Here is a 27,398-nt window from a genome sequence, read left to right as displayed (position 1 = left end):
TTGCTGCAACCTGACTGATCACAATTCAGAAACTCTTTTCCTCCCCAATTTACCACCTACCCTCAAAAAACTTCTGAGGCATTAATAAAAAACAAGAAGCCAAACACACCAAAAAATTCCCAGACACGATTAAAGTTGCTATACACACAAGGTGTATCTGTATTTTGAATGATACATTCATACTAATTGCTTCTTCCTAAAGTGAAAGAAGCACCTGCTCACTGGCAGGAGATAAGCTGTGGTGAAAAGAATAAAGCAGACTCCTGATTTGACTAGCAATCACTGCTCGCTGTCACCTCCACATCTGTATCCTACAACTGCCTCCAAGCCCAGGAGCCACAGGATACTGACACTTCATGCTTAACCAACTTCTCTGACAGTGTCTCAACACTGTATTTTTAACTCTTAAAGCCAGAGAATTCACTGCATTAAAAGCCTTACAAGACCAGGATAGTAGGCTACAGTTCTCTTGCTTTGTTCCCACACAGTTAAGTTTGAACAGGAACTTGTCATAATTGTTCCTAGAAATCACTGGTCACAATCCTTTCCAGCCAGTATTCTCAAGTAAAAGGTGGTAAGAAGGGTCAAAAACCACTGTATTTGTGATAATATTGAAATGCCATGCACTACTGCCAAATATATACCATGGCTTAGAGCTACCTCACTGACAAATTATCTAGCCCAGCACACAAGGTATTTTAAGGTATTACTTTGGACATGAAAGCCCACTGTACTTCAGCACTGCCAGGTAAATAAGAGTATCAGCTTATTTCAGAAGTCCTGAGAATCTGGAGTTAAGCACACGGCTTTAGTTAAAAAAAAAAAAAAAAAAATCACAACACCTACTGTAAATGCAGCAATTCTAATGAACAGAAGAAATTAATAAAGCTCTAGAACAGGAAATTTTGTAACTAAAAGGCAGGGCACAGTTCCCTAGTGTATAGCTGGCAAATAATTAGGATACTGGTGCATGGAACAGTGAAAAGGGCCCTGTTTAGAAACACACAGTACAAGGACAGAAGTTCTTCTGAAAACACTACAGTCTGATTGGACAAGTGGACCAGGTACTAACAGTTCTAATTCCTGCACAAAAGTATAAAGATAATTTGCATCTACTGTGCACAGTTCTTAAACCTCTCACCCTTATAACCAGGGATGCTGCCTTTACTATGTGAACATGAATCTGGAACAGTGAAGATCCTAAGCTGGCTCAATGATCCTTTGCTTTACTGGGACTTCAGCTAGAAAATGACTTTCAAAAAAAATACAGACATGCCTAGACACACATTTCAATTCTATATATTTAGAAATGCCACAGTGGTACAATACTAAAAGTGTCTGTCTTCTATTTGCAGTATGGAAAATACATTTTTGAAAAATTTTATTAGTTGCATTCTCTGCTTTAGTCTGCTTCCATTCTGGTAGAAAGTTATCATGTAGCACTCAATTTTAAGTTCATGTACAGTAACAGTAATTCAAAAGCCACAGATTAGTTCCAGTGGACTTCAAACTGAATTTAAAAAATGATGCAACATGGGCCACAAAACACATCTGGTACCAGAACTAGCCTTTAAAAAGGATACCTACTTAAAAAGCCTGGGATAATGTTCCAGCACACCAAAAATAGTGCACAATTCCAAAAATGCACCAAAAGTCATTGTGCCTTTTATTTTTGGACTTATTCTATTAGGAGTGAAGAACTTACACTTGTGTACCAAAAGATCCAACAGTTTCAGAAGGTTGTCTAAAAAGTATCCCTGCTATGTAGAGAACTTTATGATGGTGGTAATGGGTGGTAAGGCAGAAATACATCTCTGAAATGTGTTACCCTTAAAACAGTCACAAGCTCATAGTGTTAGAAAGCTACTTACACTGGACAGAGAAGCAACTGCCTTTTTTCTCTTCAGCATAAACATTTTAGCCTGTTGTGTCTCTCTAGTTTTTGAAATGAAGTGTATCTACAAAATCATACTCAACTCTGGTGCCCTTCACTCTCTAATACAGGAACAAATCAAAGCACTCAAGCAGGCACACACAGCCCCATGTCACTGCCTGCTCTAGCAACAGCTCCGAGGAGCCTGGAGGTAACTATAAAGGGTTTATGTAAAATTTTGGTGGAGTTCCGGTCTATGAATCACATAACCTCAAAATAATTTATTATTACTCAACATCTCTGTGAGTTTCCTCAAGACTAAAATTTTCTTAGACTTATCCCATTCCTACCCCTGTGCAACTATAGCAGTACAGTTAGCAGGACACAAAAATTGTAGCCCATGTATTCTTAACATCACTATTTTCAACTAGTGGCACTATGCAGACAAATAAATTTGAACTATCAGTCTCCCCACAGTAATGCTTCAGTGATTCACTAATCACAGAATTATAATGGTTCTCACCTCACTGCAGAGCCAGGCATTTTAAAAACACCACGTTGCTGTTCCTACGAGCATCTTACCATCTCTTGCTAAATTAACCTCAGTTAATGTAAGAACTAAATGGATGTCAGTACAGGACAGAATATTAAATATTAATATCACAGTTTTAAGAGGCCTGATTCTTAATTATCAACTTTTCAAATTTTTAAACACACATTGTTTAGTTTGTATTCTGTGAACTTATTTAGGTTGCATTGCAAAACTCTGCAATACCACCAAATTTCAGAACCTAAAAATACACTAGATCTTGATTTTATGCAACTCAACCAATGCTCACAATCATTTTAAAATCATATCTGATTCAAAATTGCCAAGGGACACATTCCAGGCTCAGTGGTGAATTTAAGAAAGAAATAGCTCCTTTTACTTCAAACTAAGTTTGTTTTACACCAATACTGACAAAACATTTTTAGCTGTAATCTAGAAGCTGTTGATGCTGAATAGTACAGATGCCTCTAAGATCAAGTCGTAAAAGTGAGCTACTTTTAGAAAAGAATCCAGTTGAATAAGCCTTTTTCCTTCCAACTTCAGATGTCATCTGCCTTAGCTGTGCAAACCATACAGAATTACAGAATGGGTCAGGTTGGAAGAGTCCACAGTGGCTCATCTGGTCCAACCTCCCTGCTCAAGCAGGGTCGTCCTAGAGCACATTGCACAGACTTGCATCCAGACAGTTCTGGAATATCTCCTGTAAAGGAGACTCCATGACCTCTCTGGGCAATCTGTTCCAGTGCCTGGTCACCTCCTCATAGTAAAGAAGCTCTTCCTCATATTCAGGTGGAACCTTCTGTGCATCAGTTTCTGCCCATTGCCTCTTGTCCTATTGCTCAGCACCACCGAGCAGAGTCAGGCTCCATCCTCCTGACACCCTCCCTTCAGATACTTATAGACATTGATGAGGTCTCCTCTCAGTCACCTCTTTGAGGTCAAACAGACCCAAATCTCTCAGCCTTTCCTCACAAGAGATGCTCCAGGCCCTTACTCATGGCTGTCACCTGACATGCAGCATGTTATACCTCAGTGTTCAGGCTGATCACTGCTCTTCCTTACTTAGATCATTGTAATTTCTTGAACAGGACTTCTAAAGCGACACACAAAGCTGCCTAAGATATTAATGCTTCAAAACCTTGAATTCCCATCTTCCATTTTTAAAGTTATATATTTCTCAATTGACAGGATGTCAGTGACAATCTTCATGCAGGAAGATTCTTCTCTCTTAAAGCTGTTCCAGCAAAATGCTTGCAACTGAGTTGAACAGCTACAAGAGGCAAGTGGTAGAAGTTTTCTTTACTCTGTTCAGTATGATTCAAAGGAATTGCATCTGATGTGCCTTTTTTTTCCCATATTTGATATTTAAGTACCTGAAGTTTCTTCTTTCAATGAATACAAGAGTTTGCCCTTTCTTACAATAATGTGTTTCCTGGTTAGAGGTTTGTGGCCTTTCAGTACCTGCTTTAACAAAAGACTACCTGCTCTGTTAGAGGGCTTCCTCCTCTACTTTTCCTTTTTTTTTATTCCAGTGCTTTTTGCACTAGAAAGCTTCATATGAGGGATGCCTCTGTATCAACCTAAATCAGGTCAAGAAACCAAGTTATTCAATGTGAAGAAACAGGGTTTTATTCATGCCTAAAAAAGTTGCATATTGCTTTCAGGAAACAAAAGAAGACACTTGATCATCATTCATCAAGAATTGCATGTAAAATTAATCATATATCTAAAGGTTTAGCACTTATCTGCCTAGGGCCCCTAAAGAAGAAAAAGAAAATAACATGGAATACTTTGCCTATTGCATCTCTAGTGAAAATGAAGCTGTTAACTAGTCTAGACAGTTGTGATGCCTAACTTTTAAGACACTAAAGAAGAGATTAATTCTATCTCAACTGACCAAACAACAGCACTTTTTAACTGCCTCCTTTGCAGCAAAAAGAATGACCTTCACTCTAACCAGTGAGTTCCAGTTCCCACCAGTTAGGGAAATTAAGGATTTTTAAACCAGTTAGACACTGCCTGGCCAGGTTACTCATTATGTACCTTGTTCCCTTAGGCTCTTTTTCAAGCTCTGGAGAACAGAGAAGAAAACTGTTATGCCCACTCTGCGGAACATTTCAGTACAGCACCACCTTTTTTTTTTTTTTTTCTTCATTTAAAGTCAAAATGCAAAATGCCTTTTTCCCCCCTGTTCTCATCTTACAGCCAGCTCAGACGGTAGACACTGGTTTAGAGAGAAGAGATTGGACTTCTGGTGAAATAAAGGACAAGTGCAAAAGTTCACTTGGTCAAAGTAAGCGTGGAGAAAAACCCAGTATAGAGCACAAGTCTGCCAGGAGGACTTAAGAGGTAAGTTTATACAATGGGAGGGGGAGAAAGAAAGGGGGTTTTCTGCTCACACTTGACTGATGAGTACATTTGAAACTGAGCACTGTCTTACTAACTTTTTTGCAATGGGTGTTTAGATTTTTATGTTAGTGGAAGAAGGAGAGAAATCTGTATAATAAACTCATTAAAGACACTTATACACCCATTAACCATCTTTTCACTAGTCCTGGGACTAGTCAAGCACCTAGAAAATTTGAGCCTTGGGACATCCAAGTATTAAAGATTGAGTAGTCAGTACCTCTACATGCTTATAAAAATCTCTGCGTGGCACAAAGCAAGTTTAAAGGAAATACAGTGTAAAAGTAAAAAAGAGATATATACTACATCTGTGAGTGGTAACTGCAACACAAACAAGGAAAAAAAACAAACTAGCTTTTGAGGCAACAGCTTGTATTTGAGCAGTCTCACCAGAGGCTGAGGCAAAGCAGCTGAAGTTACTGCAGTTAGTTATGCCTTCACTGCATTGCTTTCCAAACAGACTAAATTAAGAAATCATACTTAGGATGTCTGTTCTATAAATATCTCTGTTTCCATTTAAATGCATATGTAGCCCATTTTAAATATCTCCTGTGACAAACTGTTTAATTGAAATAGGCATGGAGCAGGTAGAAAAAAAAAACCAAACAGTCCAGTCTCCAGAGAGGAACAAAGTTAGACAGGGAAATATTCCCAAATTTTACCAAGATCTTAGAGTACTTTTTTTTGCAAGCAACTACATAACAGAATTACGTATCTTGATTACATTTTGTGTTGGAAATGTCTGTATTGCTTTGATATGGGGCAGAATCGTTAAAAAAGAAAAAGAGGGGATTCATTCCCAAATCTGGTAGCGTATCACACAGACAGGTGTGCCTGCACAAGAGGGCAGAGGAGCAAAAATAAATCACAGGAGCAGGCAAGACTACCTTAAAAATAGAGCAGCTTCTTGTCAATTTATTGCAGGCTCAGATGATTTTTTTCTGAGGCCAAATAGGCAGCAGTAAGTGCCTGCTGGATGCATTCAGTCCCAGCTAAAGAGACATACCACTTAAATCTCAGAGATTTCCCCACCCCCCAGTAAGGTAAAAATCCCAAGAGCTGCAATTTCTTTAAGCACACACTACTAATTTATTTGGAACCATTTTAATGAACATCAGAAGATTGCCTCAATGAAGAAAACAGAGGGGTTTGAGACAAAACTGCAGCATCATGATTTAATGAAAAACAAAGAGGTGTCTCTCCTTTATGTTTGAGAGACAAGACATGCAGATCTCTTTCCTTTCTAAAGAAACTGCTAGCAAAAGGGTCTGGACTGAGTATGCAAGAGGATGCAAGTACAGAGGTCAATATTCTGTGTCAAACTGCTGACTTCCTTACTAGAACAACTGTAAAACAAGGTTCAGGAAAACACCTTGAGCCTTACAAATTCTGGAGAGCTGTTTTTTGTGGTTTTTTTTTTTTTTTTTAAGCCAGGTACTTACCCACATTATTCTATTGAAAAGAAAAATTCTTCTAGATAAAGAGAGAAAGAATGCCAATTTAATTGCACTTCTGTTTCTTGGACCAGAGAAAATTCAGGAACTTTATCCTAGCACTGCTTTAAAGGAAAACAGAAACTTCACAGTGAGACAATGCAGGCAGTACAGACAAGCATCTTGCAAACAGCAGACTCATGCAGCAGTGCTATCATCCAAGATGTGAAGCAACAGTAAGTGCCTGGGCCAAAAAACGTCTCATCTCTGGAAGGAACTTCTGTCTTTAGATCAGAATTCTAGATCTTTGTTTATCAAACCGTATTATTTAAACAAAAATCTGCTTCCAACTCTGAGGGAGGACCCTGAACCAAAGAGGTAGAACACAACCCAGTACTCTGAGAAATCCTAGTAAACATCCCAACCCAGTGCTGCAGTATCTGGGCATCAGCCAGAGGAATCCTTATCACAAAAGGTGTAAGGTTAAAATGCAATGCAGCTAAAGGCACCTCCTAGGAAAAGAGACCAACGCACAGCCAAAATGTGAGATAAGAATATAAATTGGTATTACAAGTCCAGTTCTGAGAGGACATCCTAGGCATTGAGACACCTTTTACAGGATCCTGTCCTAAGCAATAGCAAGGATTTAAGCTAATACAGCAACTCTGCTTTTTACTAAGCGTAACAGTTACTACAAAGAGGGTGAGATAAATCAATTAATTTAAATATTTATCGCCTGCTGCACATTTTAATCTGATTGCCTTTGGGGTTTCAGTGGTTTTTAAGCTCCCATATGGCATGATCTTTCGTGACTTTCAACAGTAGACCATTCTTATTGTTCTTCCCTCTGATCTCTGTGTATGCATCCAGATAAAATAATCCTTAGAACTTAAGGCACAGCAGGACTATAGCTGTCACCTCAAAACCTCCCTAAACATGCCTAGGAAAGTAGCAAATGAAGAGGCTGAAATGGAGATGCTAAACATCTTCCAGAAACCACATTCACCTTCCAACATACATTAGAATGAAATGTGTTTGCAAGCAGTGCTGGATTCCCCTACGTAGGTGTTTTCTGGCTCTACTTTGTTGTTGTTAACTCACACACTGTCCTTTCAAGTACCAAATTTCTCAACCGGTTCACCCTTCACCCGCAACTGTAGACATGGTCTAAACTTCTGAAGTCTGCTTTGAAATGAAAGAAAATCTTATATTCTTTAACAGGGAGCAAAGGACAAGTGCAGAAAACTATATGGCTCTTTTTCACCTTGGTTCACAGAGCGGTAAAAAGAACACCAAGAGTATTTTATTTCACATTCATGACACAGTCTGCTTTCCACATTATAGAACACTGAATTCTCCATTATAGTTAAGACAGGTTTGTGTTTGAATTTCAGATAATACTGTCTTTTCCTTCATTGAAAGCGTTCCTTGAAAGTTATTCAAGTTTTGTTTGTGGTTGATTTTATTTTGTTTTAAACAAACTGCTTTGCAACTACAATGGAATAAACAAATCCAAATATATCAAAGCACAGGGCCTTTCATCCTCTGCCTAGAAGCACATAAATGTACATTTCATTTTCTCTACCTTCCTGTCCTTCCCCCCTAAGTAAATCTTAGAAGCTCTCAAGCAGCAAATGAAACAGCAGGAAAAAAGTCAACAATTAAATTCAATCTGTGAACCATCAGCAGCAGAGGACAATAGAAAGTGGTGTTGGACAGGCCAAAAAAACTACCAGTGTTTCTCATCCACTTAGAATTTCAACAGTCAACCAAAAACAATGGGGAGAAAGGAGCATCAAGCAAAATAAACAATTGGTAAGTTGAACCGTGGTAAGACTCTACACAATTTTTTCTGCTACAAGCCTCTACAAAGCTTTCCAATTGCTAAGTACTTCAAAGACCAGGGAAAAGACTTGGGAATTTCCAAGCTGAGATCATCTCAACAGCTGATTCTCACCAATAGCCTAGTTCCTAGCACTTTTTAAGGAATGGGCAGGACAGTTACATCAGGCATCAATTCTGAGAAAATGTGTCCATCCAAATTATACTGCTTTGCCTCTGGCCAATGTATATCTATAAGCAAAGTAAAAGGTATCACTAAGACTGTTTTGGTAAGATACTCCAGTTTGCTTTCACTGACCCAAACCACCTTCAGATCAGATTATGCTGTAAGCTGAGTAAAAGTTAGACTTCAGCCTAATTCTTCATGTCTATTTAAAAAATTACAGATAAATCCACCAATACCAAAAAAAACCCCAAACAAAAACACACCAACAAAAAATCCTAACAAAAGCAAATCCCTCTGTGTGTGTATATGTGTATATAAAAACTTACTGTAGCATCTGTTCAAAAAAAACCAAAATTACTATTTATGCCTTATTTCTTCCTCCTTTTGTGCTCCTCCAGTACTTCCCTTCAGACAAGGGACAGTCTTCTATTTCACCTGCAGAATTTATTACTTCCAATGTGAAGACCCTTCCTTCCACAGCTGTAAGTCAGTAATTATATTTGCCTTTTATAGTGTGAGGCATCAGGAATAAGAAAGAACTTTATTTTTCCAAAGCCAAACAAGTTCTTTTTTAAATCTGCAACTTCTCCTAGTTAATACACACAAAAAGACTTAAGAGGAATTCATTTGTGTAACAGAGAAAGAGGTAAGTCTGGGGTTTTTTTTCCTTCCTTCACACACACACGCACAGGTATTCTGAGAAATCCAGTGCAAGTTTTTCCTTCCCCAAGCAGCCACCTCACTACTTGAATGCTCAGATCAGAAGGTTCAACATGTTTGTTTTACTGCACTGGAGCAGTCCTCACAACACTGCTGTGGAGAGCACAAAGTAAATCTAGCCACAACCATACTGCACATTTCTAGCACTATAGTTCTGCTTCCTATATTCAAGGTCTGTAGGTTCCCCTTAGCTTAGTCAGAGGGGCCAACTCAAATTCCTTGCTTGCCTTCTCAGCCTTATTTGGTTTCACCCACAGTGCCTCCAGCACCACCACTACACTTACCAGCACTTACCTTCTGCTATTTATCTAGTTTTTCCACTGCATTGTTATAAGAAGAACCCCCAACACACTGAGTTGCTGAGGGCCACTCAGAATTCAAATTATAAAAATCACTCTGGGTAACAATTTATGATCTGCCCTGGCAGACAGCTAAGACAAACTGCTCTGAATCTGTGATCCAGCTTTATTACAGAGAACAGTTACCAGCTAATCTTCAAGACTGAAATAGTTCCACCATCTCCCCAATGGCTCAGAAAATAATCTCTTATTATTCTAATGCGTTTTGTTGTTTGGTTTGGGTTGCTGGTTTTTTGTATTTTTTTTAAACCCTATGTAATATCTTCTACTATACGAAAGAAGAGTATGAACAGATGCAAAATTTTATTTGCACTCACATATTTTACACAGCCTTCTGACAGATGTTTGGTGAGTTCAACCACGCTGTAACTTCCCACTCATCCCAAAAAACCTCTAGTCAGCTTTTTTTTTCCCCCCCCCTATACACACTTGCACAGTACTGGTGCTACCCAGCTGTGCTCCTTTGCTGCTGACAGTAGTAGCTTTAGACTCAGTAGCGAGGAGGGACTTACACTGGTCACTCGGCGGTAGATCTGCGCGGCATTTTGGCACTCGGAATAAGGATACTCAGACGTGGCCATCTCTAGCATACACATCCCAAAAGCATATACATCAACGGATTCATCATATTTCTCCTCATACATCTCGGGGGCCATGAACTCTGGGGTACCTTAAATTAAAAGAACGATTCAGACTCTAAATGTCTCAAAGCGAGCAGAGGCTGCTGGCGTTACTCACCGCAGGAGGGAGCGGATGGGCAGACCTGTGAGACAAGAGAAAGTGGAGGCAAAAAGAAGAGGGAGGAAACCCTTAGTGACTCTGTTGCATCAACACACTCTGTGAGTCTTCCATTGCAAGGCCTTTGTGGAATAAGAATGGCGTGAAAGGACTGAGGCAAGTCCTGGCTTAGGTGTGTGAGTTGATACAAGTATCAAACCAGACTGGATTAGCCTGAAATCAAATGGGAGGGTAGGGGATAAGAAAAGGGAAAAACTGTAGACTAGCCATAGGCTGCAAACCAAATACTAAGGAGAGTTAAGACACTTACCTTTTCTCCCTGTAAGAAAGGAGGCACATTAAACCTTGTTTCAAAAATTACCCGACTGCCCTCTGCTGCAAAAGAAGTAGTACTGGTAAGAGCCCACAGCTAGTCTCTGACCTGGTGCTCTCCATCTACTTTTTGAAGTAGAATGGTTCAGGTAAGGCCTTGCAATGAAAAACTCCGTTGTTACAAATATAAATCTCCATGAAAAGAGGATAAAAGGTAATTTTCTGCAAAGGCCACTCACCAGAGCCCTTTTCTTCATATACTTACCTTCCCACCTGCAGTATATTTATAGGCCTACTGCAGATACAGGCATTAGTGAGGGACATCCTACAGTCAAAAATACTCAGAAATACAGAGAGATTGAGTTACAGGCATAGAGCGTGAGATTCAACAAGTCCCATTTAAATAGTGTGCAGAAAATTATTGCCCAGTGAAGCATCACAGCAACCCCTCTGTAAACAAAGAGGCTGCATTGTTTGATCAGATTTACTTTAAGCCAGAGATGTAAGTTTGCTTTTTGTAAATTTAAGCACAGAATTATTTCCTGCAGACACCAGATTCAAGACAATTTACAGATCATTCTATAGCCACACTGCTTGTTTTCACCACGCTAAACCAAAAAGAGAGAATGTAATTGCAGCCATTTATCCAAAGGCTAACCATTAATAGATAACTAGATGGTAATTTTTCCAGTGATAAATTTGAGAATATGACAAGTATGCTTCAGAAATTATTATTTTTTTTAAACTATACTTGGCTTTCCTGTTAATATTTTGACCTGGTTAAGAAGCAGGAAATATTTCAGCGACAGCTTGCAGGACAATTTACAGGTATAGACCATTGATCCCATCTAGGAATCAGGCATAGGACTGTTGAGTAATGCTGCATTTTCGCAAGCTCTAAATATTGAGAGTGAGAACAACTTCATTCCCTGCAGTCTATTCACCCAACTATAAAAACAAAGCTGATAAAACCAATTCTTTTAAGAATTCACAAGAAAGACCCTTGTTTCTGATTACTCACAATCTGTAAGAGGTTTAATATGAACCCCTGGTGACAATAAAAAAAAAAAAAAATTTGGCTCTAAAAACTAATGCTACACTGAATACCAAAATGTTGTTTGGTCACCAAAATGCATTTGTACACTTCTTGAAGCATCATCATATCAAAGCTAAGATTTATAAGTAGTCAAGAGTGGTTTTATCAACAATGTTGCACTAAACTGTTGGGCAGAACAAGGACACTGTATTCCAAAATACTTAATGTTAATATACAAATATCAAAAGCACAACCAAAATTTCAACATGTCGCATCGGGGACACAGAATGACCTCAGTAACCAAGAAACAAAGCCTACACATTTTTTGGCTTTGACCCTGTACCTTTGCAATCATATTTTTATGGAAAGCTCTTAAAAGGCTCAGCAGCCTCCAATACAGGAGAGGCTTACCTATCACACTTTTGGCAAAAGAAGCTCGTTTCAGGGTTGCCAGACCGAGGTCTCCAATCTTGACTGATCCAGTGGGGCCAGTAATGAAGATGTTGTCACATTTTAAGTCTCTATGAATAATGGGAGGAGTGCGTGTGTGGAGAAACTGTAAGCCTTTCAGTATCTGACGGCACCAGCTTCGTAGTACTTTAATTTTCATCACTTTAAATCTTTTCAAATACCTAAGGAAAAAAGTAACAATAGGTTACCATCTTAGATTCTGCTAACAGGCAGTAGATTAAACTATACCCTTTGGTGTTTGGAAACAAAGAAACAGTAATTAAAGACATGCACAAATTTAAATTTCACCTTCTATTTTAAAATCTACCTGGGTGTTTCAAGACTTCAGAGGAGCTAAAGATGATTCCTCCTCCTAAAACCCACCTCCTTTTCTTCTAGACAGGGGACTAATGATTAAAGATAAATGTGAAAAGCTTAACATATAGCTAATAACTCATCTGCATACAAAATCATCCTATGGTAATTAGTTGGCTTGCTAAGTTTCAAGGCATTGCTTCCATGACAGAGAATTCAAGATTCATGACTTACAGCAATACTTTATCTATTTAATTGCCTAAACAGTTACAACCTTTACCTTATTATAACTGGGTGGGGAGGTGGGTCATTAGATGCAAAACACTAATAACAACAACTAAGTACACAGTTGGGGCAAGCTGCAAGAGCTCTGAAGTCATTATTCCTTCCTTCTCAGCAGCAGTCCAAGCACTCTGGTCAAGGTTTCCATATCACACTTTAAATCTGCTTCAAATTTACTTGTGGAGTTGTCAAGCAAATGGGAAATTCTTGGAGATTGCTTCCCTGGTGCAGGACAGGGTTTGAGCACCTGAATCTGATTGGTACTGCTCACCACTTCAAAACTACAGCCAGCCATGGATGGGGCAGAGAAATCTTTAAAAAGGCTCTGCCAAATAATTGAGGTGGAAGAGTTCACACAAAGTCAGTACTCCCTCACAGTTAGAACGTGACCCAACACTTTAACAGTTCTATCTTGCCACACTTTGAAATCCCATCTCAGAAGAGTCAAATTTCATACCAAAAATATTTTCCAATGCTTGTAACCTAAGACTGTGATCTTATTCTATTACTTAACTTCAACAGATTGGAGATGCCACAAGGTGAATAACCTTATGACAGCATTCAAGTGCTTTCCAGCAGTGTTTTCTCACAACCTCTCTTTGGGTAACACAATTTGAAATGAAGAGCTGTTTTCTTCCTTTTGAAGAAGTACAGGCTGAAATACATTCAGGAGAAAGGAAGTAGCATGCTCTGTAGAGCAAGGACTTTATTCTTATTCAGTCAATGTTACTCAGTCAAAGGCTCAGATAAAGACCAGTTTCACAGTATTGCAAGACTGGTAGTAAATTCTGTGACCAGCATGGAGTCTAGCAACTACAGTCTTCAACTAACAGCAAGTCATGTTCAATTATTCTGTGGTACTGTTCAGTTTACTCTGCATATCCACTTAATCAGGAGATAAAGTCTGGATGAAATCACTTGAATCATTGCCAACATAAAAATGCAGTGTATTAATCCCTTTTACTTTCATTTCTCCAGTTCAAAAGAAGATCTGGAAAAATCAAGTTGCTAGCAATAATCCTGCTGTGAAAATAGATCTGTAAAAGCAAGTGGGACACAGTTCCAGAGGAAATCAAATCTTAGAATATAAAGACAGGCAGGGAAAAAGCCAAACCAAGGAAGAAGACAAACTGAAGGAGGTTCTGAATCACATCAGCTACCACTTGAATTCTTGCTATTGACACAACCCTCATTCATCTCTCTTGAGCCTGATCCAAAGATCACATGGTAGGGGCACTTCAGTTCAGCATCTGGAATCCCTAATTACATTCTTGGTTTCAAATATGCTTGCCTACTGCCAGCTCCTCGCTGTTTAAGGACCTGGGTCCAACCATCACCCAGAATCCCACAGTGCTGCCATCAGTTTTCCACAACACTGTCCTGAACTAAGTCACATGTCACTTAAGGCAGAAACCAATTTAAAACAGAAGCACATATAAATACATAAAGATATACAGACAACCCTACTAGCCAGTATGTTTTCAATTTTCCTAGTATCATTGGATAACTCAGGCTTGAAGAGACCTCAGGAGGTTTCTAGTCTAAGCTTCTGCAATTACAATTACCTACAGCATCTCAGCTCAAGGAGCTATAGGAATCCCTGAATTAGCAGAGGTAGTTATGAAGGTATGTGCCCTACCAGAGAGCTGACACATTCATTTAAAGTGGATCAGGAACACACACTTTTACCCAGACCTTACACAAAACCAATGGCTGAGACCTAAGTCAGATTAACGACTATTGCCTTCATTAACAGTGTAATTAAAATTTCAAATAGACAACTCCATTTTTCCCAATATTTTAATTCCACGATAGCATACAATATCAGAGAGCAGTCTTATTCTTTACAAAAATTCAGTTGTAAAACTTTTCCATTCATATACAGAAGTTCGGGGACTTTCCCTCGTGCAAAATTAGAAAATTGCCCAGACAGCATCTGAAAAGAAGGAGTCCACAAAATTTTAACATTATTTCTGAGTATTTATGTATCAATGTATACAAATATAAAAAACCATGAGAGAAAATTTACTTTAAGATGCTACCACACTTCACTTTTTTACATCAAGTGACAACAATGTCTATGTCCCAAGTCTCAAAATGAGGAAAGTGACACTTTTATAAAATGCAGGTAATGTAAAAATACTGAAAAAAAAAAAGATATGGAAGTAATATTCAGTCAGCCAAATATCATAAGCTAACACAAGTGTGCAGTGAAGATTTAAGAATGTGACACAAACACGTGAAATACTCAATGATATTTAATTTGGCACACCAGAAATTTCCCATATATATAGTTTACCTGTCAAATCTCAAGTGAAGTGGGCAAGCATAAACTAAATCACAATTATAACACAAGCTATGCAAGAGTGGGGAAAAAACCCACCCAGAACTCTATAGCTTCAAAGACCTTTGATTAAACAACCTGTTACTTCTTTCTGGATAAAATAAAAATACTTCAAAGCACAAAATAATCCTAGAGACAGCAAATCTGAGGTGTTTCATCCTATCAACACCCTACTTCATAATTGCCTATTACTACTTTATCATCTTGCTTATGCCACCACATAACAAGCCAATCCAAATATTAAAATCCATAAGGGGGATAAAGGAGTAAGAAAGGCAGGAAAAAAATTAAATCTAACACTACATGTTTGGCATAAAATTAAATATCTTTATTTAAAGGCATCTTTACAGAGCTGCTTACTTTTTTACTGCTCTGAAAACAGCACATGAAGTAACAGATCTATTATTTTATCTGAAATACCCTAAACAACCTTCAAAATATCTTCACGGAACATAAGGATAAAGAATGTTGTGGTATCCTTAGTCCTCCAGTACTATTTTAAGAGACAAACACTTCCCTGTAATTGCAGTCCAGACTCCCAAAGAGCCGGTTTTTTTTCCTCTTTAAGAATGTCCATTTGTGGCTATCAATAAGCATCATAAAAACACAAGACATTCATGGGCTATTTTAACCAAATCGTTGGCAAATTGTTTCCAGCTCCCACAGCCCCCTTACACATTTAGGATTTGAATGCCTCTCCAAGACTTAAATGGGCACTGAAAGAAGACAGCGACCCACAACCCGTTTATCCCAAAGGCTGGCAGTTCTATTTCCAGCAAGGACAGTGACTGAGTGCCGGTGGTGTGAGTTCTCTGTGAGCCCCCGCGGGCCCCGCGCACCACTAGAGGCCCTCGCAGCAGCTCCATTTCCTGCACTCTGCTTTTAACTCTGCCTTAAAGACACACCCAGGGTCACTCAGCTGCCTCACAGGTTGGAGCTGCAAGCACCTGCATACTCTGATTTTTGTTAGGTACTGCTTCACCAAGCTTCAGCTAAACAAACAGGTAAACAGGTGGTGATTTTTTTTTTCCTTTTTGCATATTATTTGTACTGCTCTAACACCCAAAGCCTCCCAAAAAGAGATGCATTAATTTGTACTTTGAACCTTACAAACCACCTCATGCTAAATGGAAGGCAGCTGAGGAGGAAAAAGAAAAATTCTGAGAAGTGAAAAGAGAGTATTGTCTTCCTGAGGTCTTAAAATCCCAAAGTTTTCTGTATGTGCTTACAAGAACATCACAAGGAAGAATCTGAGAAGCCTCTTCAATAAGAATGTTCCTACAGGACATTAGCCCTCAGCAAAAGGGCTCTATTCTTACGTATTCTGAAATATCATCTATTTCTAGGGCTCTGATTCTGTGCTAATGAAGCTTAAATACTTTGACGTGTCTTAATTTACTTACGTTTTCAGTGTTCCAGACGTCATTAGTTCCGTCACAAGAACAATACACTTTTTTCCTTTGACTGTAGACTCCCAGGAATCATAGAACCTGACAATATTGGGATGCTGAAGCCCTTTCAGCATCCCAGCTTCCTCTTTAAATCGTTGTCGCTCTGACTTGGACAGCTTCCGATCCTAATGAAAAAGAAAAGGTACATCAGAAAGCTTTGCTTAATTTTCTTATTCAGAGAAGCAGCAACTTGAAAAACAGTTGAGTACACACAAGAATCAGCTTTCTTAAATGCCATTTAGCTCACAATTGTTTTTAAAATATGCTATCTTGAGCACATTCTATTACGGTCTTTTTACAATATACTGTTCCTTACAATCCCACTTCTCTTGGAGTTAAGAATTGCAAGTTTGTAGATTAACTCCTCCTCCTGTCTCCTCTTCTCTTACTCTTAATAAATTTAGTCATTGCCTTGAGCTGGAAAGGGCATGTACTGTCTTGAACATTTCAGTGTTTGAGGATAAAATCAGATCATTTAAAGGATGCTGTACACAACAATAATCTTCCACCATTCCTATGTATCCAGCCCACTGGTAACAGATGGCATTAGCCCTCCATACAGGGGGTAGAGCATCAAACCTCTCTAACATACAGTATGTACGTGTAACTGTAAATAATCAAGTGAATGAGTTGGTGTTTCTTTGATTAAAAGCAGAAACTCATGATTGAGCAAGTTTCCTGTAATCTCACATCAACAAAAACATAACTCCCACTAGAGACAGAAAGCAACCTTTTGGCCAGAAGGCAGACCATGAAAAAGCATTCCTGGACAATACTATTGCATTACCTACCAACAGCTGGCTATCAAGAGGTTACCAGGACTCCAAGCTATTACCAGAATAAGCAGCAGATATCACAGAGAAGACAGTCTCCTTGTGCCATTCAGTGTTCCCAGTTCACCAGTGCATTACCAACGCGCTGGTCGCACCAGTCAGATCCACTGGCTGATGTAAATTGGATCCATATGCAGTTTGCATTTAAAAAAAACCATTTCAAGATATCCTTAAAGCCAAGACTTTGAGAGTCATTGTTTCTAACAGTTATTTAGCAACAACCAGTGACCTATTTGTCAAATCTGAGTAATAAATTTAAGTCACTTGATTTCGCATTTTCTTTTCAATTAAAAGGAGGCTGCAAAACCACGCAGGGTTTACTTACACTCCTGCTGTCCTCCAGGCAGTAATTCTTCTTCCTTTGCTTACAGGTAATGTGTTTTCTCGATACAATTCAGCCATGCTAATATCTAAACCATTCTGTATTCACTTAGATCATTAACTTTTCCTAAGAGGTTCACAGAGTATCTTGGGGCATGGACAAACTTCATTTCCAGATGAAACGCCAATTTTCAGAAGTGCACAAGCCCCCCAGGGGAAAGTTTGAAAATAGATTTGAAATTATCTCAGAAATCAGGTTCTTATCGGTGTCTATGAATGTCAATCACTCACATGCCTTTACAATTCCTAGGAAGACGCTAAATCCTTAAGTCTCACAAATTTAATCTACAGATGTCAAAAGCATTCAATCCTGCAAGTATTTCACGCTGCAGAAATCAGCACTACCACCCCTTCTCACTCCTTCATAAAGATATTTGCAAAACTTTCAATATAACACGTTTGCAGAAACACTCCACCAACGTTTGAGTATTCCCGTCTGCTTAGGTGTTGGGGGGGGTTAATATGTAATTAGTGCTTCCATTTGAGCTGCCTTACCCATCTGATAGCTTTCTTTTAATTAACATAAACAGGGCTGCACAAGTTCTGTTCAAAACCACTCAATTCTAACTGCTTCCAACTGCTGGGCAACAGAAAAGCAGTGAGTAGCAGACTCACTGCTTCTAAGACTCATACATGCTTCTAAGAGACACTCAATGCTTCAAACAGCACAAAAATCACAAAAACATCATCTTACAGTAAAATAAGGCAGTATTTTCAGTCTCTGCACTTGACCCATATAATCCACAGAGAACTACTTTATAGCTATAAATCCAGCTGTTATATATGGTCATCACACAAAAAAGGCTGCAAAAATTACTTTTACATCACTTTTAAGTAGTCACTCTGAACACCTACGTTCATTTTTGTCCAAAAACCTAGATTTTAGATACACATTTGGATTAAATTTCCTTTATTCTGTGTGCACTAACAAGTTATCTACCACAAATACTACTAACCAGTTTTAGATTACACTCGACTCAACGTCAAGTGTATTTCATTTCATTCTCATCTTAATCTGTGTAACCTCATCTCCCCTAAGGGCTTGACTCAGCCTCCCTACCCCTGTACTACTGGCCCTAAATAGAAACTAAGTGCTAATCACCCTTATCAATGAACAGCCTCTTAACGGGCACCCACATTTCGACTCATTTCTCTCCCTGGTCACATCTATGGCAGCATCGTGTTCCTGCAAACACAGCTGTGACATTTAACACGGACACTCAACACTTCAGTGCTGACATTATAAAAACCACCAAGACAGTGACAATGCACCAAGTAATACAGCCCTTCTTTCAAAGTCACAGTGCCCCAGTGATCTGGGACAAGTCTGGACAAAACACAGGCCAAAATCTTTCACCCAGGAACACAGCCATGTTTCTGCAACCAAGGAAACCCCGCACCCTTCAGTACATACTGCAGCAGCAGAAGGGAACGTTAAACAGAGCTGGAAGAAAAAGACAGAAAGGCCACTTGTTTCCTAACACCAGCAATGCATATTACCTTTTACAACCCTCATTTCCTTGGACACACACCCTCATCCAGAACAGGTTTTTATATTCTTTGTCTAAAGGAATACTAATGCTAGGTTACAGAAAAACGTGAATATACTTTAAAAGAACCCACAACCCTAGCATTCAGGAAAATACTAGATCTCATGTGCAGATTCATTTTGTTGGTATAATCATACACACAATGACTGGGTATAATTGTACAAACTACATTCTAATGCAACTTGCAAACAGTTGGCCTGCAGGCTAATATACAGTCTAAAAATGACAAGTACACTTTCAAAATCTGAGTATTCCATTCATCAGAACATTAAAAAAAAATTAGACAGCAAGATCTCCCAGACTGTGTGGAGATGGACTAGAGCACAGCACATCCCTAATACTACACTTAGGCATCCTTTGAGCTGTTAGTATGGGCAAACGTGACAACTTTATGCTCTTTCTTGTACAAAAATGAAACTTAAGCAGCTGCAGCTAGTAAAATATTGAGATAAGCAAGAAAACAGAGCACCCCATGTAATCTGGGAGACTGAGATACGATACTACCAACCATGTTAGGCATGAATACTTCAGGAAAAGCAAGGGAAGGAGAATATCTTGGTATTGCATGGAATCCACAGCATAGCTGTAGCAGAGACAAAGAAGCCATCATCCTTTTCATAAGAATTCAAAAGAGTGTTTTTCAGGAATTTGGGACTGGAACAGCTTCCACAATTCTCAGTTTTAAGTGCCAGTTCCAAGAGACTCAACAGCCCAGATGTGTCTTCCCAGCAAGGCAGCTACTTGGGGCAATACTCAGATTCCACCGTGGCCTCTGAGTAGTAGTCTGCAGAAATGCAAGACCCTCATCCCTATCTTCACCTCTAAATACATAATACAGTTTGTGACCTATCACTCAAAATATGCAGTCCTTTTGATTAAATTATTATAAGGGTGAATCAGGTAAGCAGATTTACCCCCTGCAGCCTTTTTCCTGTAACTCACAGTCTAAATAGGTACACAGATGGACCATTTCAACATGTTTTCATCTGAAAGCAAAAACAGAGGTTTCACAAAGTAACATCCCAGCTTCAAAAAGTACAAGATTAGTTTGAAAAGTTAATGTTTTCTTCTCTTTTTACTGTACACCTAAATCAAACATCCAGACACTAAACAAAATAGAAGGACACAGAAGGTCCTTTTCCATAAGACTGGGAAATCTGAACAATTTTATAAAGAAACCAGCACTTTAAGAACAGTTAATAATATATGGCTTGATATCCTATCCTTCAAAGACCAAATTGTTTTGGAATTCCCACTAATAGAATTTAAAAATGAACACACACTCTCCTCCCCCAGTCTTTTTTTACCATAATGAAGCAACCTTAGGCAGACAAGACAAAGTCCTAAGTCTAGAGAGTAGCAAATGACATTCTTGTAGCTCAGTTACCACATGCCAAGCAGATATAGCCCAAATATTTTTAAAAATATACAAAGCTGTCAAACTGCAGGAGAGCTTGCTTCCTAAAATGGATTTAAACTAATCTTATAAAATGGACAGCATTGTTTTTCCTAACTGATAGCTTCCCTGGAGGACTTAAGTGTCACATCCCAATCACTGGGCTGCCCTTCCAACAAACTGAAACAGATGCATCAAGCCCACTCCGTTCATTTTATTCATTCCTTTCCACCTACATTAAATTGTTTTGACAAGCCAGGACAAACAGCAAGGCTTCCCAGCACGTGACCCACAGTTCTGCAGTGCCAGGGGCCTGAAAGGAGACAGGCAGCAAATGAAACAATTGTTCAGCTCAGAACGATTCAATAAGCTTCTCTTGGCTGTTTCCATTTATCCGTGTGCTTCCCATTTGATTTCTTTTGGTCAGGAAAGAGCTATCAGAGGTGTTTACATTTTTCAATGTAAAACAGGGATCTTGGTTACTTATGATAAACCAGGTACAGGCTTACTCTTTCACTGATGTACTTCATGTACAGGAGCATGAATTACATGCAGAATTGTTACTACCCTCTTTCTATCACTGTACCTGCATGCCTTATATAAATGCAAAACAAACTAACCCAAAACCAAAACTACCCCCCACCTCTAAGATTAGCTATTGTTCTGAGCCACAAAAAACAAAGCTCAGCAGCAAAAAATGCCTATATTCCCCTGGTGGCTTTTTTCAGCCAAGGCTTAGTATCTATTCAGCATCCTTAATGATATTTCTGGCATCTAAATTAATCTTAAATTTCAACTGGGTTACTCACACAGCTGTTGAGTCTAGTGAGTAGTTTCTCATATGTTTTCCTTTCTAACTTTCCCCAGTCCTTCAGAGTTCTGTCCTGTTAACATCCTGACAAGAAATCACATATCTGCAAAGCCCATCTCACTACCACAAGCGGTCACAGAGCCCAACTCAGACACCTGAAGCAGCAGAAGAGTCTCCTCAGCAAGGTATCAGACTCTGCTTGGGTCGTTTGAGCTCGCTCTTCCTTCAGGCCAAGCTCAACCAAGGGTCCCACCTCTGCTGATCCTTTTTACTAACTGACCAAACAGCCTGAACTAAAGTCTAGGACAATTCATCTGGCATTAAATGGACACAGTTATGCAGAAGTGACACACTGCACTTTGCCCTCTAACACATGCTACAGGATACTAAGAAAGGGGATAACAAGAGAAATACTCTACATGGAAAGAACTGCATCTGCTAACTCCTGCTATACATCCTCAAAGGCGATTTTCAATTTCTTAACATCAAGTACACTTAACACAGCCAAAGTGTTTCATGCACAACAGAACAAAACAAACTTCCCATGATCTCCATCTTCTACAAATAAATAGACTCACAGATGACAGAAGTTAACTTGAAACCATTTTTTTTTAAGAAGTTCAGTGGGTGAGGTGCTACACAACTTAGAGCTGTTCCCTCTTTCACAATATTATGAAGATAACCAGTAGAGGAAACAGATAAACACTGGACACTTGACATACCACAGACAGGTTTTACCAGCTTTCTGCATATCCTATCACTATATCCAGAAATTATACATAGCTCTAATCCAGGGACAGTTAGTGGGTTGTTGCTTTGGGGTTTTTTAACTACACTACAGCAACAGTAGGCAGCTTTTATCCAAAGAGATGCACTAGAAAAATGAGTAGCAATGAACTGTCTTCAAGTGGTATGATCCGAAAATGTACAGCCACGAGAGACTTCAAAGTGCTGTTGAATTATAAATAGTCTGAATCACAAGCAAGGTAAATTATCTATCTGTGCTGAGGTTACACCAAGCAGCATTTTATCAAGTGTTCCAAACATCTGAAAATTTGAGTGAAGGCACTGAAGCTCCCAGCCTATTATTCAGAGGAAGAAGTAGTATACGGAACAGACAAATGTTCTTCTGTGTGCATTTCTGCAGCATATGAGAAAGGCTTTGGAAGCCTTTTAGGCAAGGTTAATGAGGGGTCATCAGAGGAGAAGCTAGCAGGACTGCGCTCTGATATTCGGCACTGTTAATGGAACTGAGGCTTTGTGGGCAGCAGTGTTCTCATCCTGAAAAAATCTAGCAGTTAAGAGGAAAAGGGAGCACAGTAACCATCGAGCTAGATTAACAAAATATCAACAAAGAGTCCACTGAGCTTAAAAATCATCTAGCATTACACAGTTGGTGCCCAGAAATGGAAGTCTCAGTGCACAAGAAATGCATCTACTTATCTGTGTGTCAACACATACACCACTCAATACTTTCCAGTGTTAAATACTAGGTAAAGAGAAAAAAAGGAATGGAGCAGGAAGAGACTGTTCTGAATGCATCCCTGTACAGTGAGACACAAAAGTTGAACAAGGATCTGCAGAGATCCACAGTATACTTTCTATGAACCACTAAACACAAAAGAATTAGTACATAGAGCTGAACAGCTGCTGTTCCAAAAGGACGTGTCCAGCTCCCTTAGCCACTCCTCACAAGACTTGTGCTCTCAACCTGTCACCAGCTTTGCTGCTCTTTGTTTGACATGCTCCAGAACCTCAGTGTTCCTCTTGCAGTGGGAGGCCCAGAACTTTTCTGTCACTTGCCTCCTCATCCTAGTTTGAAGATGGAAGACAAAGTTTCTGACAGGTAACAGAATGAAACCCAATGCCAAGTTAACACTTATTTAGTGAAAGTGCAATTTCAGCTTGGCAAGTCTTCGCAAGAAGAATCAATTTTATATAAGCTGCAGAGACTCTTCATGGAATATGCAAATAACTTTAAGAAAGATAACACCAAAGTATAAAATACATATCACACAATGGAAAAGACTAGGTTTAAAATGTAACTTTTAATGTTCTTGATTAAGGGCAAATATTTGCTGTAGGTTTCCTCTTGAACAAGCTATTAAAAATGCTTTAAGGTTCAGGGAAGTACACACTTCAACTTTTCAGGAAAATGAAATCTAAGTAAAACAATCAGGGATTATTCCCATTACTTGTCAGTATTCTGGTGTAAAAGCATCTACCCTCAAAATTTTTCACTTACTGGTTATGCAGATAGCAAAGGAAAATATGTAATTGATTTGACAATTCCCTTCTTTGTTTTTATTTCTGCCATTTCAAGGCACAACTGTAGCAGCACAGCACAAAAATCATTAGAAGATGCAGTTAATTTGTTAAAAACACACAAACAGTACAAGTGCTTTGGTCTTTTCTCTTTTGACTGTTATAGATAAGTGATACAGCAAGCATATCCAAGTTTATTGCTGCTGCTCAAATGTTACAAATAAAGAAACAAATTATACATATCTTGACAAATAACTGATGGTGGGAGGAAGGAAAGGAGGGAAATGAAACTCTAAATGATCAAACAGAAGGGGAACAGAGAGAAGCCTTCATCAGTCACCACTTAGTCTAAGTCAATTATACATATCCTGAAAGAACAGTTACTTGAGGAAGCTTCAGGAAACAAGAAACACAACGTTGTCTTAGCACTGAAGGGGAAGTATCTGCAACTACAGCCAATGTATGTGACCAAAAGATCCCAGCACCGCTCCCCATTTTATCCTGCGATTGTTTCAGTTTTGATGAAGCTGTGACTCATCAGCACAGAGGAAAGGAGCAGAACACCACCAAGAATTCCATTCCTCTGATGTGGTCACTTTCCTGCTTTTACATACCCAGTAGCACCTGTGCCAACAGTAGTAATAGCAGCATCTAAGACACCTGGTGGCAGCAATGTCATAGACTTTAACCTATGCTTGAAGAGACACCATCCTCTGTGAGTCTTCTGTCAACAGAAAAGGTATCAGAACTGAAGTCTGTGCTTGCTTGCACCGAGTTCTGGCATCATTGAACACAACTGACCTGTAACTAGTCCCAATTATAGTAGATCTTCAGCTAGAATTTAGGACGTTGGCAAAATCCTCAAGTTTCCAGCATACCACAATTCACAAGAACACTCAGAACAAGTCTGTGCTAACACTGTTACTGCTGTTCAGGAAGCAAGCAGTTAGGAGTAACCAGAATGTGCAAAACCAAAAATGCTTTTCAAGAAAAAGTAAGTTAGGAACACTGCATCAGAGGTGAGCTCACGAACTTGGGGAGATAGGAAGCCATTCTGCCTCACTCCTTCCTTTACATGGAACAAACAGCAGAAGTGTAAGGAGCAGGCAAATACAACGCCCATCATGAACACAGCAGCAGAAAAACAACTACAACAGTAGATCAGAATGTTTCTTCTTTATAAAAGGTCACAAGCAGTCTTAAAGTATGAGTCCCAATAACAAAGTTCTTTTGTTACAGTAGCACTGTTTCATTTTCAGCAATGCCAAAGATGATCACAGTGCTACAATACTGCACTTGGATACCATGTGCCATTCCAAAGACTTAAGCCAGCGTAGCTTTTTAGGTTACCACTAAAATTGGTAAACATCAGCCAAACAGTACCACCTGTGAGTCTCTACTGGATTACCAGCTTGCCTTCCAGAGCTGGGTGAATACACACATTAATATGTCTGTACTACTCCTCACTCTCTCACATGAGCACCAACCTCCATAGGCAAAGCAAGTAGGTCCAATTGAAAACCTGACCCAAATGCCACTTCCAAAGAAAACAATGACTAAGACTAATCATACATTGTCTAATCCCACAACTCCCTTTGGGAAGCCTGCACTCTTCAGAATACAGACATGAAAACAACATTGCAGCTTCAGAGTAAATTAAGAATTACACTCATACTTTATCAAATCTACTACACGTTTTCCTTTGCTCTCCGCAAAACCAATAAGCAAAAAATTTTAAACAGTAGATACGAAACCTAAAGCTTAGACATGACCTCCTCTGGGATCTTTCAGGTCCTCAGGAATCTGGACTAAGAATGGCAAGCAACTGTTTAGGCTTCAGTCATTTCTATTCTCGGGTTGCTCTAGGCAGCATTTGTTTCCTTACGTAGAAGTCCAAAAAAAAAATGGCTGAAAGTTTTATTCAATTTATCCATCCTGAGAGGCTGTACATAAGGGACAGTAATCAAAATGCTGGGCTATACAAAAATAATCAGTATTAGAAAAAAAAGAGAGCTCATTTATTTATTTTCACTTTAAAATTGTTATTTGATCCATGAAAGATAAATGGGTAAGTTTGCCTTCTGATAGCACTTCTCAATAAGGCTTATACTTATGACATACAGCTTATTAGAGAACTGAAGTGTTAGCTGAACTGAATTCTTGATGAGCCATTAACCAGCTGGACCATCTTGTCACTTGGCTCAGATGCCTCATTAAAAGTTTTGAGGCTCATGTCAGTTCTCATTTTTCACTGAATTGACTGTTTTGTCAGTGAGAGGGAATGTAGATCCAATCATCTTAGTTTAATTTTACTATGACAATCCAATTCTCCATTCAAGAGTGATAATACTTCAGGAAAAAAGCCTTCTCCACAATCCATTCTGTTTACCTTACAGATTTGTTAATTCACTGCATTAAAAATGCAATTACAGGTCTTTTTGTTTGACAAGTTTCTGTATGACCATAAGAGTCCTTTTATGAGTAGGTAAATGTCTAGAACATTAGGATAAACATTTCAGCAATTCTGATAAAGGTAAACCAATTTAGAGAATCAAAACCACACTACAATTCTTCATGCCATATATTTCACAAAGCTAATGGCAAATAGGAAGAGTTAGCTATATCCACTTATCAGCATAATGAAAAATTGCATCAATATGCTGGTTGGAAACCACACAGAGGTGTTAAGAGGACTCCAAAGATTTACTAGTAATGATCAAAGTAGGGGTAAACAGGAATTAGTAATGTTCCTGTGCTTCTGACTGGCAAAAATCTCAGCATAAAGCCTAGAGGCAAATAGTGAAGCAGCAGTCCCTGCAAGGCTGCCTCCCTGCACTCCTCCTGCTGTAAAATGAACTCACATCAGCTGCAGCACATGTTGGCTCCACCATCGGTACAGACATCACATATGCAGCCTGATCACACTACAGGAGTCACTCTTCCCAGCTTCTCCTCTTTTTCTGCAAGCACATCCAAAACCAGTACTTTGTTTAATTCACAAAATTGTGGATTACTATCAGTTATGACAGGATGACATACAAAGTGTAGGCCAAGTACTGGCAGCCGACAGAAAATCCTTACAATAATCACTAGAAAACTCCATGCCAGACATCTCTCATTCAGAAACAGATCTCTCATTCAGAGATTCTTCACTGATCTGTCCAAAAGAAACCCAAACCCTCAAATAATTGCCAGGTGTTCTGCATGTTCTTCCAAGACAGAAGGAATCAAAAAGGGATCTCCTGTAGGGAAAGACTAAAGAGATCCAGAAACAATGAGGTTTACGGGGTGACCAAAACATGTGTTTTAGATGAGGACTCAGGAATACCTTGCACAAATACAAGTATTAGTACTAGCAAGTCCTAAGACACCTCAGATGAGCACTTGTTAAATTTTTTTAAGCATCACTGCATCAGTGGTACAATTTTCCTGTGATCTACCAGAATGCCCATCTTCATCTCAGGTTTGTTATAAAGGGAAGCAGTAATAATTCTTCTATGCTTACCCAAAAGGTTGACTTATGAAATCAGTTTCTTGCATCACTTGCATGTTTATTGTAGACTTTCACAAGAATACTGTACACACTGGAGATGTTTATTCCAACACCACAGCGTGTACATCTTTCTTGGCAAACACCATACATGATGTAGATCTAAAAAGTTACTCTCAAAATCAGAAATAGTTCAAACAGTATCAAACATACCACTGATATGTAAATCTAAAAATGTGCATGTTATCTTTCACAGAGCAAAGAAATCAAGCATAGCTGAGTCAGGAGAAAGAAAACACTCAAATATTTAACAGTAGGCGAGTGGCAGGCTGAACAACTAAGAAGACTGGCATGATGAATCATACTCTGCATCCAGAAGCTCCATTGGCTTTACA

The 27,398-nt window shown here is 39.0% G+C and overlaps 1 protein-coding gene and 1 long non-coding RNA gene across 16 annotated transcripts in view; one reads left to right on the top strand and one right to left on the bottom strand.

Annotated features, from left to right (window-relative positions):
• The window catches only part of WNK1 (WNK lysine deficient protein kinase 1), a 102,537-nt gene that overhangs the window by 52,572 nt on the left and 22,567 nt on the right, over nt 1-27,398 (bottom strand). For all 10 annotated transcript variants that reach the window (XM_032687644.1, XM_032687641.1, XM_032687642.1 and 7 more), the window contains exons 2-4: nt 16,230-16,402; nt 11,847-12,067; nt 9,862-10,019 (exon numbers count right to left, since the gene is read on the bottom strand). In XM_032687644.1, coding sequence (XP_032543535.1) covers nt 9,862-10,019; nt 11,847-12,067; nt 16,230-16,402 — 552 coding nt within the window. The remainder of the gene's footprint in view (nt 1-9,861; nt 10,020-11,846; nt 12,068-16,229; nt 16,403-27,398) is intronic.
• LOC116786737 lies at nt 4,483-16,946 on the top strand. Of its 6 annotated transcripts, none has more exons than XR_004357064.1 (5): nt 4,484-4,772; nt 7,870-8,077; nt 8,669-8,916; nt 9,787-10,259; nt 13,461-16,946. It is a non-coding gene; the product is annotated as an uncharacterized LOC116786737 (long non-coding RNA). The 6 variants fall into 6 exon arrangements; XR_004357063.1 differs by having other exon boundaries at nt 13,005-16,946; XR_004357065.1 differs by lacking the exon at nt 9,787-10,259 and having other exon boundaries at nt 4,483-4,772; nt 12,598-16,946.

This window comes from Chiroxiphia lanceolata, chromosome 5 (assembly GCF_009829145.1).
Source record: "Chiroxiphia lanceolata isolate bChiLan1 chromosome 5, bChiLan1.pri, whole genome shotgun sequence".
NCBI lineage: Eukaryota > Metazoa > Chordata > Aves > Passeriformes > Pipridae > Chiroxiphia > Chiroxiphia lanceolata.
The sequence above is the reverse complement of the archived record's forward strand: the minus strand, read 5'-3'. Positions and strand labels throughout refer to the sequence as shown.